We start from the raw sequence: 15,293 nt of genomic DNA on the forward strand, positions 1-15,293 counted from the left end.
TTGACATCAAAATTGACAGATTTTGTCAGACCTGACCACCCAAACTGGTCAGACCGGTTTGGGCAAATTCATCAAAATATGAATTGGACTTCACTACTGTCTAGCTGTCGTCGAGTAGATTAAAACGTATATAAAATGTCCGATTCAAAGCTCTGATGAAGGAGTAATGACTTCGAGAAGATCTGCACGTAGGAAAACCTATCAAACCGGTTTGCTAGGGCGGCTAGATAGGTTTAGTCTGTGTAATTCGAGTTAGGAGTTATATTTTGACACGAGATTTGTAAGGGTTTCGATTCCTAACGGGGCAAGACCTCCCCTCCCTATATGAAAGGCCACGGCCGATTGAGTTGAACCCAATCGAATAAATCTCATGTGCATTTACGTTTTATCTCCTAAACCCTAAACTCCTCCAACCTCCCTTGTTGTTCATCTACTGATCTTCAGGACCATAGATGGTGTTCTAGGCTTGCTAGCTAACCCTAGGGCATGCCGCCGACGTTCACACCCTGGTGGGGTCCCTCCCAGGCAAGAGCTTCAACGACCTTTGCTAGTTTGCTCGTAAACTAGTCGTTCTTCACCATGTAGGTGTGTTGCTTATCCCTTTGCCAGTTTGCTCGTAAATCTAGCCGTCCTCCATCACGTAAGCATGGTAGTTATCCTTTTGAACGATCGATTTGGACTAAAACCTAGGAAACCGGCATGTCCGGGTTGCTGAACCGGTCTGACCGTCTGTGCAACATCGTTGCTATTCGGTCTGTTTGCGACCCACACTCTCTAGTGCTTTTGGTGTGTTGACCAAAAAAAGCATCAATACCTACTTGTGGTCCAATTTCTTATATTGCAATCTTTATGGGATTTTTTTTCCAAATGTCAGGATTGTTGGTTTCACCATTTCACAAGGCCGGGGGAGTACAACTTTACTCAGGGCTCGTTTGTCTGGGCTGTGGCTTTGGTTGAAACGGCTCTGGCTGTGACTTCTCTAGTGGAGCTTGTCTAGTTAGAAACAATTTGGCAGGACAACTTATCTTCGTTGTTTCAAATGGATAAAAATGAATGTCCACAGTGCTCTTTATCATTTTTTCTTCCACTTTCTCCTCTTTTCTCCATATTTTTTTCTCCCTTCCTTTTTCTTCTTCTTTCCTTCCTCCCTTACCCGCTCTTTCCTTTCCTCACCCCGATCTCTTATTGGCTCGCAACGCTAGGCCCCCAGCGCCTCCCCTGGCCTGCTGGCGCCACGCGCCTCCGTTGCTCGCCCCCGACGCCGCCACCCTCCATCTCACGCCTAGCGCCACCTCCCTCGTCCCCGCAACCCTACGCCGCCATCCTCCGCTGACTGCTGCGCGCGCCCTGTCCGAGCCATGGAGTTCCCCTGCATCCCTGCTCCTGCCCCGTGTTCTTGCGCCTGCTGTCCTCCGCCATGGGCCATGACAGGTAAAAGAGTCACATCCCCCGCAGCAAAGGGTGGAAGCCACGGGAGTCAAATTTATTTTTTTGGCTTCTCCCCCCACCGAAACGCTCTAGAGATCGCATTTTGCGGTGCTCCTCACCGAATCATTTTGCACATGCCCTTTAATTTGGTAGGGTTTCATCAGAAGCCGGTGGAGGAGCCGGTGGTGAAGTCCTGCCAAAGGAGGCATCCAACTCGATCAACAAGATTAGAAAAACATGCTCACCAGTTTGGTTAAAAGAAAACGTCATTTCAATCAGCTGGCTTAACTAGTTGTAACTCGACGTTTCCTGAGAAACCTGTTCAAACTAATCATTGATCGCACGGCGATGCATGGGCGCTGTTGATGTTGCTGTCCAGGTGAAGGATATATCACTCGTGTAAGAATCAAGGAACACACACGACATCCACATCAATTTCTTGAACAGGGGGGAGAGTACAGAGTACCCTGAACATGCGTGGAAATGCGAAGCAAAGATGGACGGAATATGCGTGCCTGCGGGTACATTTTGCTGTTTGGATTACCCCGCAAGCCATGCATGGCGCGGCTGATGACGGCCATGCACATGTGGTCGACCGCTTTCTTCAGCTAGATGCTTTCATCAGATTCCCTGCTCAATTGCAAGGCAGAGTCAGTAATGGTAGCCTATATATACATCCAATTCACCACACAATCATCAGAACAAGATTTCCACACACACGTACACAGAGAATCTAGACGCCCTGTCAGTCAAAGCAATTCATACCGATCAGGCTTTAGATCGTCACCTCCTGCAATTTGTGGTTGTGGCACGCCCTAAAGCTTATTGCAAATCAACTTCTGGTATGGCTTCAGCTCGAGTTCTCGCAGTCGTGTTGCTCGCACTCGGCTGGGCAATGGCAGTGGCCGCAGACGACGTCGCGACGACCAGCTCACCGTCGCCGCCACCGGCTCCGGCGCCGATCGTGTGGCAGAGAGCCCACGCGACGTTCTACGGTGGAGCAGATGCCGCCGGGACCATGGGTAACTAGCAATACACGCTTCGATTGCCCATTCATATATCTAAGCAGATCGCTGATGATGATGTGCGTTCATGGCAGGCGGCGCTTGCGGGTATGGCAACCTCTACTCGCAGGGGTACGGCTCGCGCACGGCGGCGCTGAGCACGGTGCTCTTCGCTGACGGCGCGTCGTGCGGGCAGTGCTACAAGATCGCCTGCGACCGGAAGACGAACCCGGCGTTGTGCAAGCCCGGCGTCACGGTCACGGTCACCGCCACCAACTTCTGCCCGCCCAACTGGGAGTTCCCCGACGGCGGGTGGTGCAACACGGTGCGCCCCCACTTCGACATGGCGCAGCCGGCCTGGGAGAAGATCGGCGCCGACACCAGAGTCGGCATCATCCCCGTCATCTACCAAAGGTCTTTATCATTCTTTTGCAGCTTAAGTAACTCAATTAGCCTTGTCTCTCTCAAGCAAGAAACTGCCGTCGACAAATGCAACAAATAACTTAAATATGAAAACTTGTTGTGGATGCAGAGTTCCATGCGTGAGGAGGGGTGGAGTGAGGTTCACGATCAACGGGCACGACTACTTCAACCTTGTTCTGGTGGCCAATGTCGCAGCGGCCGGCTCCATCAAATCCATGGATGTCAAGACCTCCGACTCGACCGATTGGATGCCGATGGCGCGCAACTGGGGCGCGAACTGGCACTCTCTGGCGTACCTCAGTGGGAAAAGGCTCTCGTTCAGGGTGACCATCACGGATGGGCAGACTCTCGAGTTCACAAACGTGGTGCCGCCTGGCTGGACGTTCGGCGTCACGTTTGCAAGCAACTTGCAGTTCAAATGAGCACCTGCACCTCACTGGGTTGTTACTTGCCTATTATTGTTGATCTGATGGAATCAGATTCCGTATAGTGTGACGATAATGGTGTTAATAAGTTGCTCATGTTGCACACTACTCCCTTGCATATCACACTACCAATGGCAGAGTTCTATTGTAACTCTGGTTTTTATTTTATTTTTTATTGTACATAAATTTATGCTCGTATTAAATTCTAATGTATAAGTAAAGATGTATATATACATATGCTACTGGTAGTGAGACTTACCATGGCTATATATACATGAATTGTGGTGTATATATACAATCATCTTCTAAGATAATACTATATTTGTGAGATTAATCATTACACGCTGACGGGCGCCGTTGATGATGCGGTCCAGGTGCAGAATCACTCCAACACTTATGACTCAATTAAGGAACCTGACTATGCTCTTAGGGGAATTTTTCCATCGAACTGATGAAATATTAAAAATTATCTAGTGCAATATTAGCCGTCAATGTTTGCAACATGGAAAATAATGTGCAAAAATAACTACATCGTCCAACTCCGGGATAGAAAATTTTCACCATAACATGAACACTATCATGTAACATTCACTGCGAATTCGAAACATGTAGAAACAATAGCTGCAATATCGATGCTTAATTATTGCAACATATATCAAGCGTCAATTTTTTTTTAAAATTCCGGATATCTATTTTGTAGTATTATCGTTATCGTTAAGGAACATGCGAAATTCCTAATCTCTTTGACAAGTACACAAAGCAGTTCATTTCACCTTTGAAAGTCAAGCAATGCAGCGATCCTCTGCAAAAGAGGGAACCTGAAGCAAACTTCGACCAACGGAATGTGCGCAGTGCCCGCCCATACGTGTTTGCGGCTACATTTTCCACTCTGGAGTCTGGATTACCCCGTAAGCCATGCACACAGTGCGGCGGATGACGGCCCTGCACATGTCCTCGGCTCGCTTCGTCCTTCACCTAGCTGCCTCATCTTACTCTTCCCTCTGTCCAAATAATTTTTAATACTCCAGCCGCCGATCGATCGCAAGGCTAAACTAAGGTTGTAATGGCAGCCTATATATACATCCAATTCAGTACTTACAACATCATCAGAACCAGATTTACACACGCAAGAATAAACACTTGTGCACTGCGCATCTTGCAGCTCAAATTTAACTTTCAGCGCTTCCGCAGTATCAGTTGTGCAAATTGATGATCGGAATGGATTCAGCTCCAGTTCTCGCAGCCGTGTTGCTCGCACTCGTCTGGGCGCTGGCCGTGGCCGAAGACGGCGCCGCCACCAACGCAACGTCTCCGGCGCCGACGACCGGGTGGCTCAAGGCGCATGCCACGTTCTACGGCGGCGCCGACGCCTCCAACACCATGGGTAATTAGCACACTAGCTTAATGACTAATCAAACCAAGAAATGCAAGTGCACAAGCACGGCAGTTCATCGTCATGACGATATATAACCCACCCACCCTGCTTCATAATTCTATTGCCTAAACTCAATCTGACCCGCCCACCAATTAATATAACCCATGGGTTTAGTATATGAACTTATAAGTTTATATAAATCTCGTGTTCACAACTAAAAATTTTAGATAAATCGACTGAAATTTGTTGCAGATGAATCAGTTTGACAGTCCGCTACTTTATGCAAAGTAGTGTGGTTGGACTTATATGTGGACCCCGCATCAAGAGCTGGACCTTAAAACTAAAACCTCACGTTTACACCTTAAAAATTTAGAGAAATTAATCGAAATTTGCTGAAGATGAATCAATTTGACAATCCGATACTTTGGGAAGTAGCAAGGTAGTGTGGTTGACACATATGTGTGGGTCTCGCGTCAAGACCCGAACCTTAAAACTAAAACCTTGCGTTCACACTTTAAATTATGAGCGAAATTGACTGAATTTATTGCAGATGAATTAGTTTGATAGTATGCTACCTTGTGCAAGGTAGTGCAATTGGACTTATATGTGGGCTCCACGTCAAGAGTCGGACACTAAAACTGAAACGTCGCTTTCACACTTTAATTTTTGAACAAAATTAACTGAAATTTGTTGTAGATGAATCAATTTGATAGTTTGCTACTTTGTGCAAGGTAGTGTAGCTGGATTTATCTATAGGTCCCGCGTCAAGAGCCAGACCCTAAAGCTAAAACCTCGCATTCACACTTTAAAATTCTAGAGAAATTGACTGAAATTTGTTGCAGATGAATCAATTTGACAGTCTGCTACTTTATGCAAGCTAGTGCAGCTGGATTTATATGTGGACCCCGTGTCAAGAGTCGGACCCTAAAGCTAAAACCTTGCGTTGACACCTGACACCTTAAAATTTTAGAGAAATTGACTAAAATTTGTTGCAGATGAATCAGTTTGACAGTTCGCTACTTTGTGCAGAGTGTGTGGCTAGACTTACATGTGGGCCCCGTATCAAGAGCCGGACCCTAAAACTAAAACCTCACGTTCACACTTTAAATTTTAGAGAAATTGATCGAAATTTATTGGAGATAAATTAGTTTTACAATCTGCTATTTTGTGCAAAGTACTATGACTAAATCTGCATATAGGTCCCACATTGAGAGATGAAACCTGAAACTTAAATCTACGAGTTAAACCCATACAAACCTAAAAAAGAGAATCACTTCCAACCCACCCCAACCCGCATTTGCAATATACCCAACCCACTCCAACCCATTATATATAAAACCTATTTTAACCCATTCAAACACACTCCGCATCACAACCCGTCCCATAAAACCCATTTCAAGTTTTCAACCAGCCCTATTAGTAGGCCTAGTTGTGCAGGCCTGACGGCGCCACGATGACCGTCACGGCAACAAATTTCTACCCGCCTAAAGAGTGTCTCCAACAGCATATATGAAACTCATGATCTAAAAACACAAAGTTGACTTCTGAAACTCATGATCTAAAAACACAAAGTTGACTTCTCTAACAGCATATCTAAAACTAGTGACCTATAATCCTTTCAAGGGCTAATCCGCGAATCAAATTTTTTCAGGGGTCAGCCTATAAAATTAACATATCTTCTTCATCCCCTCCTCCCCTTCTCGCCATCACTGCTCCCTTCTTCCCCTTCTTCCCCACCTCACCGCCGTTGCTCCCTACCTTGCCCCCGCGCCGCTTTTCTTCTTCTCCCTCACCCCCGCGCCTCTTCTCTCCCGCACCAGCCTGCTACTACTCTCCCATACTTTTCTAGCTGCTCCTTGCCCACGCCGCGGTGCTCGCCCACTGCTGGGCCACCAGAGCATGCCTGCGCGGCAGAGCTCGCCCATGGGACGGTTGTAACACCCGTAAAATCTACCAACTCAAATCACCCGCTAAAAATTATTTTCAAAATCTTTTTACCGTTGAGCTCCCGAAAATCTAAATCTTCCCAGCGATTTCGCCGTCCCGGCACCCAAAGCCGACAACCGTCCTTTTTATCCTCCCCGTAAATTTCGCCACGTGCCGGTCAACAAACCGCCGCGCGCGCTTCGACCGCATCCCGCAATCACCGCCAACTCCCCCTTTCTTTTTCCTCTCTCTCCTATTTTCTTTTCCCTTTCCCTTCCTTCGCTTCCTCTTTTTCTTCTTTCTTCTTCCTTCCTCCTCCTCCTTCCTCTTTCTTCCTCCTCCTTCTTCCTAGCTGACCGCACGCAGGCCCCTGTCCCCCGGCCGACGCTTGCCTCCTCCCTCCAGGCTGCAACGGCCAGCGCCCCCAGGGCCCCTCCTTGCCTCACCCGACCCCCTGGCCGCGCGCCAACACCCCCGGGGCCCACGCCGCCGGGACCAACCTCGCGGAATCGCCAGCCGCGCAAGCCCCAGCGCCCGACCCCGACGCCGCGCCTGCCCGACCCCGCCTCCGGCCCCCCTCCCGTCGCCGGCTCCTCCCCGTCGATGGCCCCTACCCACACCGCTCGGAGCTCGCCGGCCCCCACATCGCCGGTAGCTCGTCGTTACCTCCCCTCGCCGCCTATAAAAGGGGGCCTTGACGTCTGGAGCTCGCCACTCCATCACCACCATTCCCCCGCACCACAAGCTCATAACCCTCCCTTGTTGCCCCCTGCCACCGCCCCCACAAGCCGGCACCGCCATCCCACCGCCAGTAGCGCCGCCCCTCCCGTGCGCCGCCGCCTCCCTACCCACCGCCGGCCGCCCCCTTCCCATCACCAAATCCCCAAGGTAAAGGGCAAAACGGAGTCCCCACGGTCTCCTCCACCTTTCCTCACCGCCCAATCTCGCCGTCAGCGAGCCATGGCCGGCCGCCCCCACCAGATTTCCCCTCCTCCTCCCTCTTCAAGTCACGGTTCAAAGGAGGAGGAAGAAACGCCCCCCTCCAATTTCGATCTAACCCCCTACTTCTCTCTATTTGCGAAATAACCCTCCCACCTCTCTCATACTCTTCTCACAGATATGCCCTTCCACCTCCCAAAAGTATTTACAAAGAGGTCCCTGGTTTCTCGCAAATTAGTGCAAAGCCTTATTTTAACCCCTAAATACACGGTTATCTCGTCATTTCATGTGCCAAACTTCCTCCAATTGATCCCAAATTCGACCACGTCATCCTCCAGTATACTTCCGCCGAGTCATACCCAAGTTTCATGAAAATACTTATTCCTTCTATTTTCCGTTCGCGTTCTTTGTTCAAGGCTCAACGGGTAAAATCTTATTTTCTTTTATTTATTGTGAGCTCGATTGTTTGTGCCGTAGGTCGCGGAGTACCTGAGGAGGAGCCCGAGGAAGAGTTTGATCGCGAGCCCGAGCCCAAGGACCAGCACCGCGAGCAGGAACTCCCGAAAGGCTTTGAGGACGGCAAGTCCAATCTCACCCTTTGATGCATATTTATTCCTAGTTTTTCAAACACAACCTATTGGCCCGTTTTATAAAATTGCATATTGTTTTACTGCTGAAACATGGTTGGATAGCCACCCCTTGATTGTTATGAACATTCCTTGTTTGTCCTATAATTATCTCTAAATATGATTCGCTCTGTTTAGGTGATAATTTGAAGCGTCCACACATAAGCAGAGACAAAATGTGATCCAATTTATCAGTCCCAGGAGGCTGATAACACATTTATTCAACAGATAGTTCAGAAACCGTACAACTCCCGAAGGAGCGGGCGGGCAAGCCACACCCAAAGCAAGACTAAAGCGATAACAATACAAATCCAAGTTGCAGTCCAGTCGGACTCCGGGCTACAATCGGAACTAAGCGTCAGCGGAAGCATCCTGCAAAAGGGCCAACACCGCAGGCAGCGTTGGGTGTAGACGCAACCTCCTCGAAGTCCTCGGCGACGAAGTCCGGATCCTCCTCTGAAGCAGCAACACAAGGGTGAGTACAAAAGTACTCAGCAAGTCCAACCCCATCCACGGAGGGGAAATACAACAAGAATATGCATATGAATAATCAAGGATAAAGCTATGGTTTATTTGCAGTAAAGCTGAATTTTAGACACATGCAGGGTTTCATTTCAAAGAAGTTTCATGAAAACATTTTAGTAAACGATATATCAAGTGGGGTTGATCCTACACAAAGGATCCAAGTTTTATCGCTACCGAACTCCCCGTCCGTCGTAGCGCACAGCAGAACTGCCGGACACTTCCAACCACACACCCACACACGCAGTACATACCAGTCATCCCTCAAAAACTAGTTGTGTGACCGAGCCGTAACTCGTCCAATGCCGTGGACACGGCTACCCGGATAGGTTTTAACTCTGCAGAGGTTGTACACTTTTCCCACAAGTAGGGTACCGTAACGCGATCACCTTAGTGATGGTACGGATCCTAACAAAGCCATTACCCACCTTAGCCAACACTGACTAGTCAACACAGAAGCACCCAAGAGGTTAGCAACCCATCCACGGGGCCGAAACCGGGACCTAAGTCACCAAGAGCTTAGTCCTTTTCCAAGGGCTCCCGTTGCTCACCAGCACACCTGAAGCCTAGCAGTTTAGTTAGTGGGATTTATGCTAAGCCGTTGCCCATACAACGGTCGAGTGGTTGCACGGTGATGGAATTAGGCAGGATGACACATCAACTCGGTCCTTAGCCATGACAAGATGGATACCTCCCACTCTGCTCAACCACTAAGGTACGAGCCCAACAACCCGGTATTCCACACAAGAAACACCCATCCATCTCATCCACCACCTCTCTTTACACCCGAAAACCCAACTCCTCAGTTTAACATACTCACACATTTATTTTCCGAATAAACAGGTGTAATCATGATTGAATTTGGATAATGAGTTCCTAAGCGTTCTAGCAGTATTTATCATCTAAACAGAGTAACTCATATTTAGAGATAAATATGGGACGACAAGGAATAATCATAACAATCAAGGGGTGGCTATCCAACCATGTCTTGCGATAAAACAATATGCATTTTATAAAACAGGCCAATAGGTTGTGTCTGAAAAACTGGGTATTAAATATGCACCAAAGGGTGAGATTGGACTTGCCGTTCTCAAAGCCTTCCGGGAGCTCCTGCTCGCGGTACTGGTCCTCGGGCTCGGGCTCGCGGTCGAACTCCTCCTCGCGCTCCTCCTCGGGTACTCCGCGGTCTACGGCACACACAAACGAGCACACAATAAATAAAAGTAAAAAGATTTTACCCGTTGAGCTCCGAACAGGAAATATGAACGGAAAATAGGTAGGAAGGGTATTTTCATGAAATTTTGATATGCCTCGGCGGAAATATATGAGAGGAGGCCGTGGTCGAATTTGGGATTGATTGGAGGAATTTTGGCGCATGAAATGACGGGTTAAAGGAGTATTAGGGGCTTTAAAAAGAGGTTTAGGACTGAACCGCGAGAGCAGGGGCCTATCTGTAATTATTTTTGGAATGGTGGGAGGACTTGTTCGCGAATAAGGGAAACTGGTGGGTTGGATCGCGAGGAGAGGGATTTACCCCTTTCTTCTTCCTGGAGACAACAGGAGGTAGAGGAAGGGATGGCCGTCGACGTTTTGGTGGTGGTGGTGGAGGAAGGCAAGGTGCTCGTGGTGAGGGTGTGGAGGTGAGGGCTCGGCTTCCCCCCTTTTATAGGCGGCGCACGGGCGGGCGAAGGCCGAGGCAATGATGTCGGCCGGACCTTTGGCCGGTGGCGTGCCGGGGTGGTGAAGCTCGTGGACGGCGTGGCGGCGTGGTCGACGAGGGCACAGGAGCGGCGACCGGCGACCGGCGACACGACGCGACGCACCGGGCCAAGCACTAGACGCCAAGGAGCGAGCGAGCGTGGCACGGGCGACGTGAAGCGGCGCGGGCGGCAGGCGCGGCGCGGCACGGCGCGGGCGCGCGGCCCGACGCGGCGCGGCCAGCACGCGTGCGCGCCCCGAGCGCCTCGGCGCGCGTGCCAGCAGGGGGTGGGGGTGCCAGGTGCAAGTGGGAGGTGGCAGGGAAAAGAAAGGAGAGAGAGAAGGAAGAGGAAGGGAGAGGAGGAAGAAAGAGAAGGAAAAAGGAGAAGGGAAAGAAAGAGGAGGAAAAAGAAAGAAGGAAGAGAAGGGAGAAAAGGGAGGGGAAAAAGATGGTGAAAATTGCGGGATTCGACTGCGCGCGGTGATGGACTTGACGGGCACGTGGCGAAAATTACGGGGAGCGGAAAAAGAGAGTTGACGAGCCGGGGCCAGGACGGCGGGTCCGACGGAACGGAAAAGATTTGACGGAGCTCGGCGGTCGGAAAAATTTTGGAAAGCATTTTTAACGAGTGATTTAACTGGGTGTATTTTTACGGGCGTTACATAATTATTGCTAGAATGCTTAGGACCTTGTACTCAATTCAATCATGACTACAATGGTTTATTTAAAGGATAAATGTGTGAGTGTTTCCAAATGAGAAAATAGGTTTTTGGGAATAAAGAAAGGAAATGCTTAGATGAGATGGATGGTTGTTTCTTGTGTGAAATACCAATAAGTTGGGCTCGTACCTTGGTGGTTGAGCAAGGTTGGGAGATATCCATCTTATTATAGTTAAGGACCGAGTTGATGTTTCATCTTGCCTAACTAAACCATCGTGCAACCACTCGATCATTGTATGCAGCAACGGCTTAGCATAAATCCCACTAGTTAGTCTGCTAGTCATCAGGTGAGCTGGTGAGCAACGGGAGACCATGGAGAAGGAATAAGATCTTTGTGACTTAGGTCCCGGTTAAGACCTCGTTGGTAGGTCATTAACCCCTTGGTTGCTCCCGTGTTGGCTAGTCAGTCTTAGCTAAGGTGGGTAATGGCTTTGTTAGGATTTGCACCGACACTAAGGTGTTTGGGCTACGGTACCCTATTTGTGGGAAAAGTGTACAACCTCTGCAGAGTTAAAATCTATCCGGGTAGCCGTGTCCACACCATTGGACAACTTACGGCTTGGTCACATAACTAGTGTTGGAGTTGGGTACTCTTCATGGCGTGTGTTGGATTTTGGAAGTGTCCGGCTATTGTGTCGTGGGCTACTGCAGACGGGGAGTCCGGTAGCATTAAAACTTGGATCCTTTGTGTAAGATCAACCCCCCCTTAATGATTCGGTTACTAAAAATGTTTGGCGAAAACTCTTTTAAAATGAACCCTTGCATGTGTTGGAAAATCTAGCTTTATTGCAAATAACCCTTAACCTTATCCTTGTTATCCTAAGCATATTCTTGATTGTATCCTCCTCCATGGATGGGGTTGGACTTGTTGAGTACTTTTGTACTCACCCTTGTTTCGTTGCTACAGAGGAAGATCCGGACTTCGTCGCCGAGGATTTTGAGTAGGAGGTCATTTCCACACCCAACGCTACCTGTGGTGTTGGCCTTTGCAGAATGCTTCCGCTGCCCTGTAGTCCCGAGTGCTATCTCTTCGCAGTAGCTTGGCTCGCTGCTGTTATTTATTTGCTTGTTATTGCAGTGTGGCTTTCGCGCCCACTCCCTCGGGAGTTGTACGATATTTGAACTATCTGTTGAATAAATATGTTATCGGCCTCCTGGGACTGATATTTATATCACATTTAGTCTCCGCTGATGTGGGGATGCTTCAATGGTGCTGCTAGGTCGGCAGAGCTCATCCGCGTGGTGGTGCTCGCCCGCCTGTTCCGTGGTTGTGCCGGCACCACTCGCTCGCGTGGCGGCTTTTCTGGGGGCGTATCTCGCTCATGCGGCAGCGCTCGCCCCTCGAGCTCTCCCGGTGGTCAAATCGACGAGCCACCACCTCCTCGAGCCCCCTCCCCAACCGAATCGACGAGCGTTTCCCTCACCCCTCAAGCTTCCCCGGTGGCCAAATCGACGAGCCACCACCCCCTCAAGCCCCCTCCCCGACCGAATCCATGAGCGTTGCCCTCGCCCACGTGGGATCTGGCTGAGGCGGCACAATTGCAGGCCTGATGGCATGAGCAGGTGCAGAGAGGGTGGAGGCGAGGTCTAGCCGCCATGTCCTCACCCGTGCACATGTGGCGCTGCCGGAGCCGATGAAGTTGAGTTCGGGCGAGGTAGCATGATGCTCCGCTGGCGTCGGGGATCCCAGCTAGTGCGGAGACGGAGTTCGGGGGGCGGTGCACAGTGGGTGGAAGTTTCCATCGAGCGGTAGTTGGGGCTTCCCGGGAGAGCAAAGAAATTTAGCAATCCATGAGTTGGATTGGTATATTTGCGTATAGGAGAGAGAAATTTAGATCATAGCCTAAAAAATTTAGGGATAACAATCCATATAGGTGTGCTGTTTGAGCAGTTTTAGGGCTGTTTTCATGTATCCTGGTAGTTTTTAGGGATAGCAATCTATTTTACATAATCTGTTGGAGATGCTCTAACTACGCCATGGTGGCCGTCACGGCCACTAATTTCTACCTGCCTAACTATGAGCTCCCAAGAAACAATGGCGGGTGGTGCAACCCGCCGCGCCCCCACTTCGACATGGCCCAGCCGGCGTGGGAGAAGATCGGCGTCAATCGCGGCGGCATCATCCTAGTCATTTATAAAAGGTGTGTTGACGCAAAGTCTGGGCTTCAAGCTTCTGTGTCGGCAACACGTGAAGACCTGGGAGATCTGCTTAACTCCAGTGCAGGCTCCAAATCAGCTCGCGAAAGTGCGTGGCGTGCCAGTCAATTTGATCTGAAATTGACAAGGTAAATGTCAAATTCTTGAGCTGATCGGCTGCAAAGTCTTCGAGCTCATCAGTAGCGTTACATCGAAAAAACACCATTAAATTATGTTTTCAATGTAATCTTATGGTGTGATAAAAAGAAGCATTAATGGCATGTGCCATCAGCTATATGAGCTGACAGGCTAAGATAACAGAGTATTAAAGCAGCAGCCTTTAAATGATAACTTGTCTACCACGTGCATGTCGATTAAACTAACAAATCTAATTAATATCATGAGCCGATTGATCGGACTTAACCGACACAGTATGGCAGATAGGGTATTAACTTCGATCTGTTAACTACTAAAACGCGGCAACAAGACATCGCACGCATAGCCATCGGCTCGATGAAGTCATCCTACTACTGAGAGGGATGGATCAGACCCAACCGAAACAGCATCGGCTCAACAGTAGCAGTCTGACGTTAAAGACCGAAAGGCTAGAGGCAAAGGTAAAGATCTATCGGACCTAGTAAAGATACATCGATTAAAGCATGGAAGATCAAACTAGTTGATACGATCACATAACTGGTGAACACTTAAACAAGACTAGGAAGCCGATGAGAATAACCTAATTAGATCTAAGCCGTTTGAGAACTATGAGCACTTCGAAGACAAACAGATTATTGTACAAAGCCTAGAAAGCTCTATTTGAATCTATGCAACTCGATAACTAGACTTACACTAAGAGATTAGAATATTGGACAAATAACGTAATGACCGTGTGACGGTACTTACAAGCTCACCTGAGATCAAAACCGATGTAGTCTTTCGTGCAAGAAGAAACTTGTTGGTTACTACTCAACTCCTAGGAGCTCCTACTCCTAGGATTTGGCGGTGTGCCGCCAAAAAAGTAAAGATTGTATTGATTGATTGATGATTATTTAATACAAAGCTTATGGGTTTAAATTTATACCTGGAGCGAGCTAAAGTTCTAATGGTTACAATGTGAACCATTACAATGCATCTAAAAACTATTAAAAATAAATCTTCACGTTTTTTCTTATTTGGTGGAGTCAATTCCGTTTCGGATCGGATTCCTTCTTGTCCTCTGTCAACTTCTAGAACCCGGTGTCCGTAGTTGGCCTTAGTCAAAATCTAGCATTAACACTCTGCAATTTCATCTGCTATCAGAATCTTGTCCTTATATGTCGACTCTGGTCAAAAACTTGTGGCAATAGGTAACTAGTTAACTGCCTTGTAATCTCTCTTTTTATTGCAGCAATTTAAACGCAGTTATGTTTGACGTAGGGTTCCGTGCGTCAAGCAAGGTGGGGTGCGGTTCACCATCTACGGGCACGACTACTTCAACCTCGTGCTCGTGACCAACGTCGCAGGAGCCGGCTCCATCAGATCCATGGATGTCAGGAGCTCAGATTCCACCGAGTGGATGCCGATGGCGCGCAACTGGGGCGCGAACTGGCACACTCTGGCATATCTCAGCGGGAAAATGCTCTCGTTCAGGGTGACCAACACTGATGGAAAAACTCTTGAGTCCACAAACGTGGTGCCACGCGGCTGGGCGTTCAGCTTGACTTTCGCAAGCAACTTGCAGTTCAGTTGAGCAGTCAGTGGGTTTGATTGTGCATCGATAAATCTCTGGTTGCAATTTGGGTGGGTCCCCATTTATGTACAGATCTTGGTGCATGATCTGCGGCTTGTATATCAGATTTCATAAGTGTTTATGTTGCCGTACTTGTACATAAAGATGCTGCGTATTCATTCTATATATCAATCTGTATCTATTCTTAATTCTTATATAGTTCTGTAATTTGACCATGACTTCATGACTTGTGTCTGCTTCAAGTTTAGAACAGCCGTTCCTACTAATTCCCTACTAAGTAAATAGAAATGGTAGCTTCTTGTTGAAGCCAACAACAAATATCAGTTTGTGTCAAATCAAGCC

The 15,293-nt window shown here is 48.6% G+C and overlaps 2 protein-coding genes across 2 annotated transcripts; both read left to right on the plus strand.

Annotated features, from left to right (window-relative positions):
- The first annotated feature begins 1,909 nt into the window (after positions 1 to 1,909).
- Positions 1,910 to 3,569, plus strand: LOC117849114 (expansin-A24). Its single transcript, XM_034730709.2, has 3 exons — positions 1,910 to 2,450; positions 2,528 to 2,846; positions 2,965 to 3,569. Exons 1-3 carry the CDS (start codon positions 2,273 to 2,275, stop codon positions 3,275 to 3,277), a joined length of 810 nt encoding a protein of 269 aa, XP_034586600.1. The 5' UTR covers positions 1,910 to 2,272; the 3' UTR covers positions 3,278 to 3,569.
- Positions 3,570 to 13,063: 9,494 nt separating this feature from the next.
- Positions 13,064 to 14,951, plus strand: LOC117846976 (expansin-A24). The gene is made up of 2 exons (XM_034728111.1): positions 13,064 to 13,227; positions 14,639 to 14,951. The coding sequence occupies exons 1-2, from the start codon at positions 13,064 to 13,066 to the stop codon at positions 14,949 to 14,951; spliced, it is 477 nt and encodes a 158-aa protein (XP_034584002.1).
- The last annotated feature ends 342 nt before the right edge of the window (positions 14,952 to 15,293 follow it).

The sequence above is a fragment of the Setaria viridis genome, chromosome 1 (assembly GCF_005286985.2).
Source record: "Setaria viridis chromosome 1, Setaria_viridis_v4.0, whole genome shotgun sequence".
In the NCBI taxonomy this organism is placed as follows: Eukaryota; Viridiplantae; Streptophyta; class Magnoliopsida; order Poales; family Poaceae; genus Setaria; species Setaria viridis.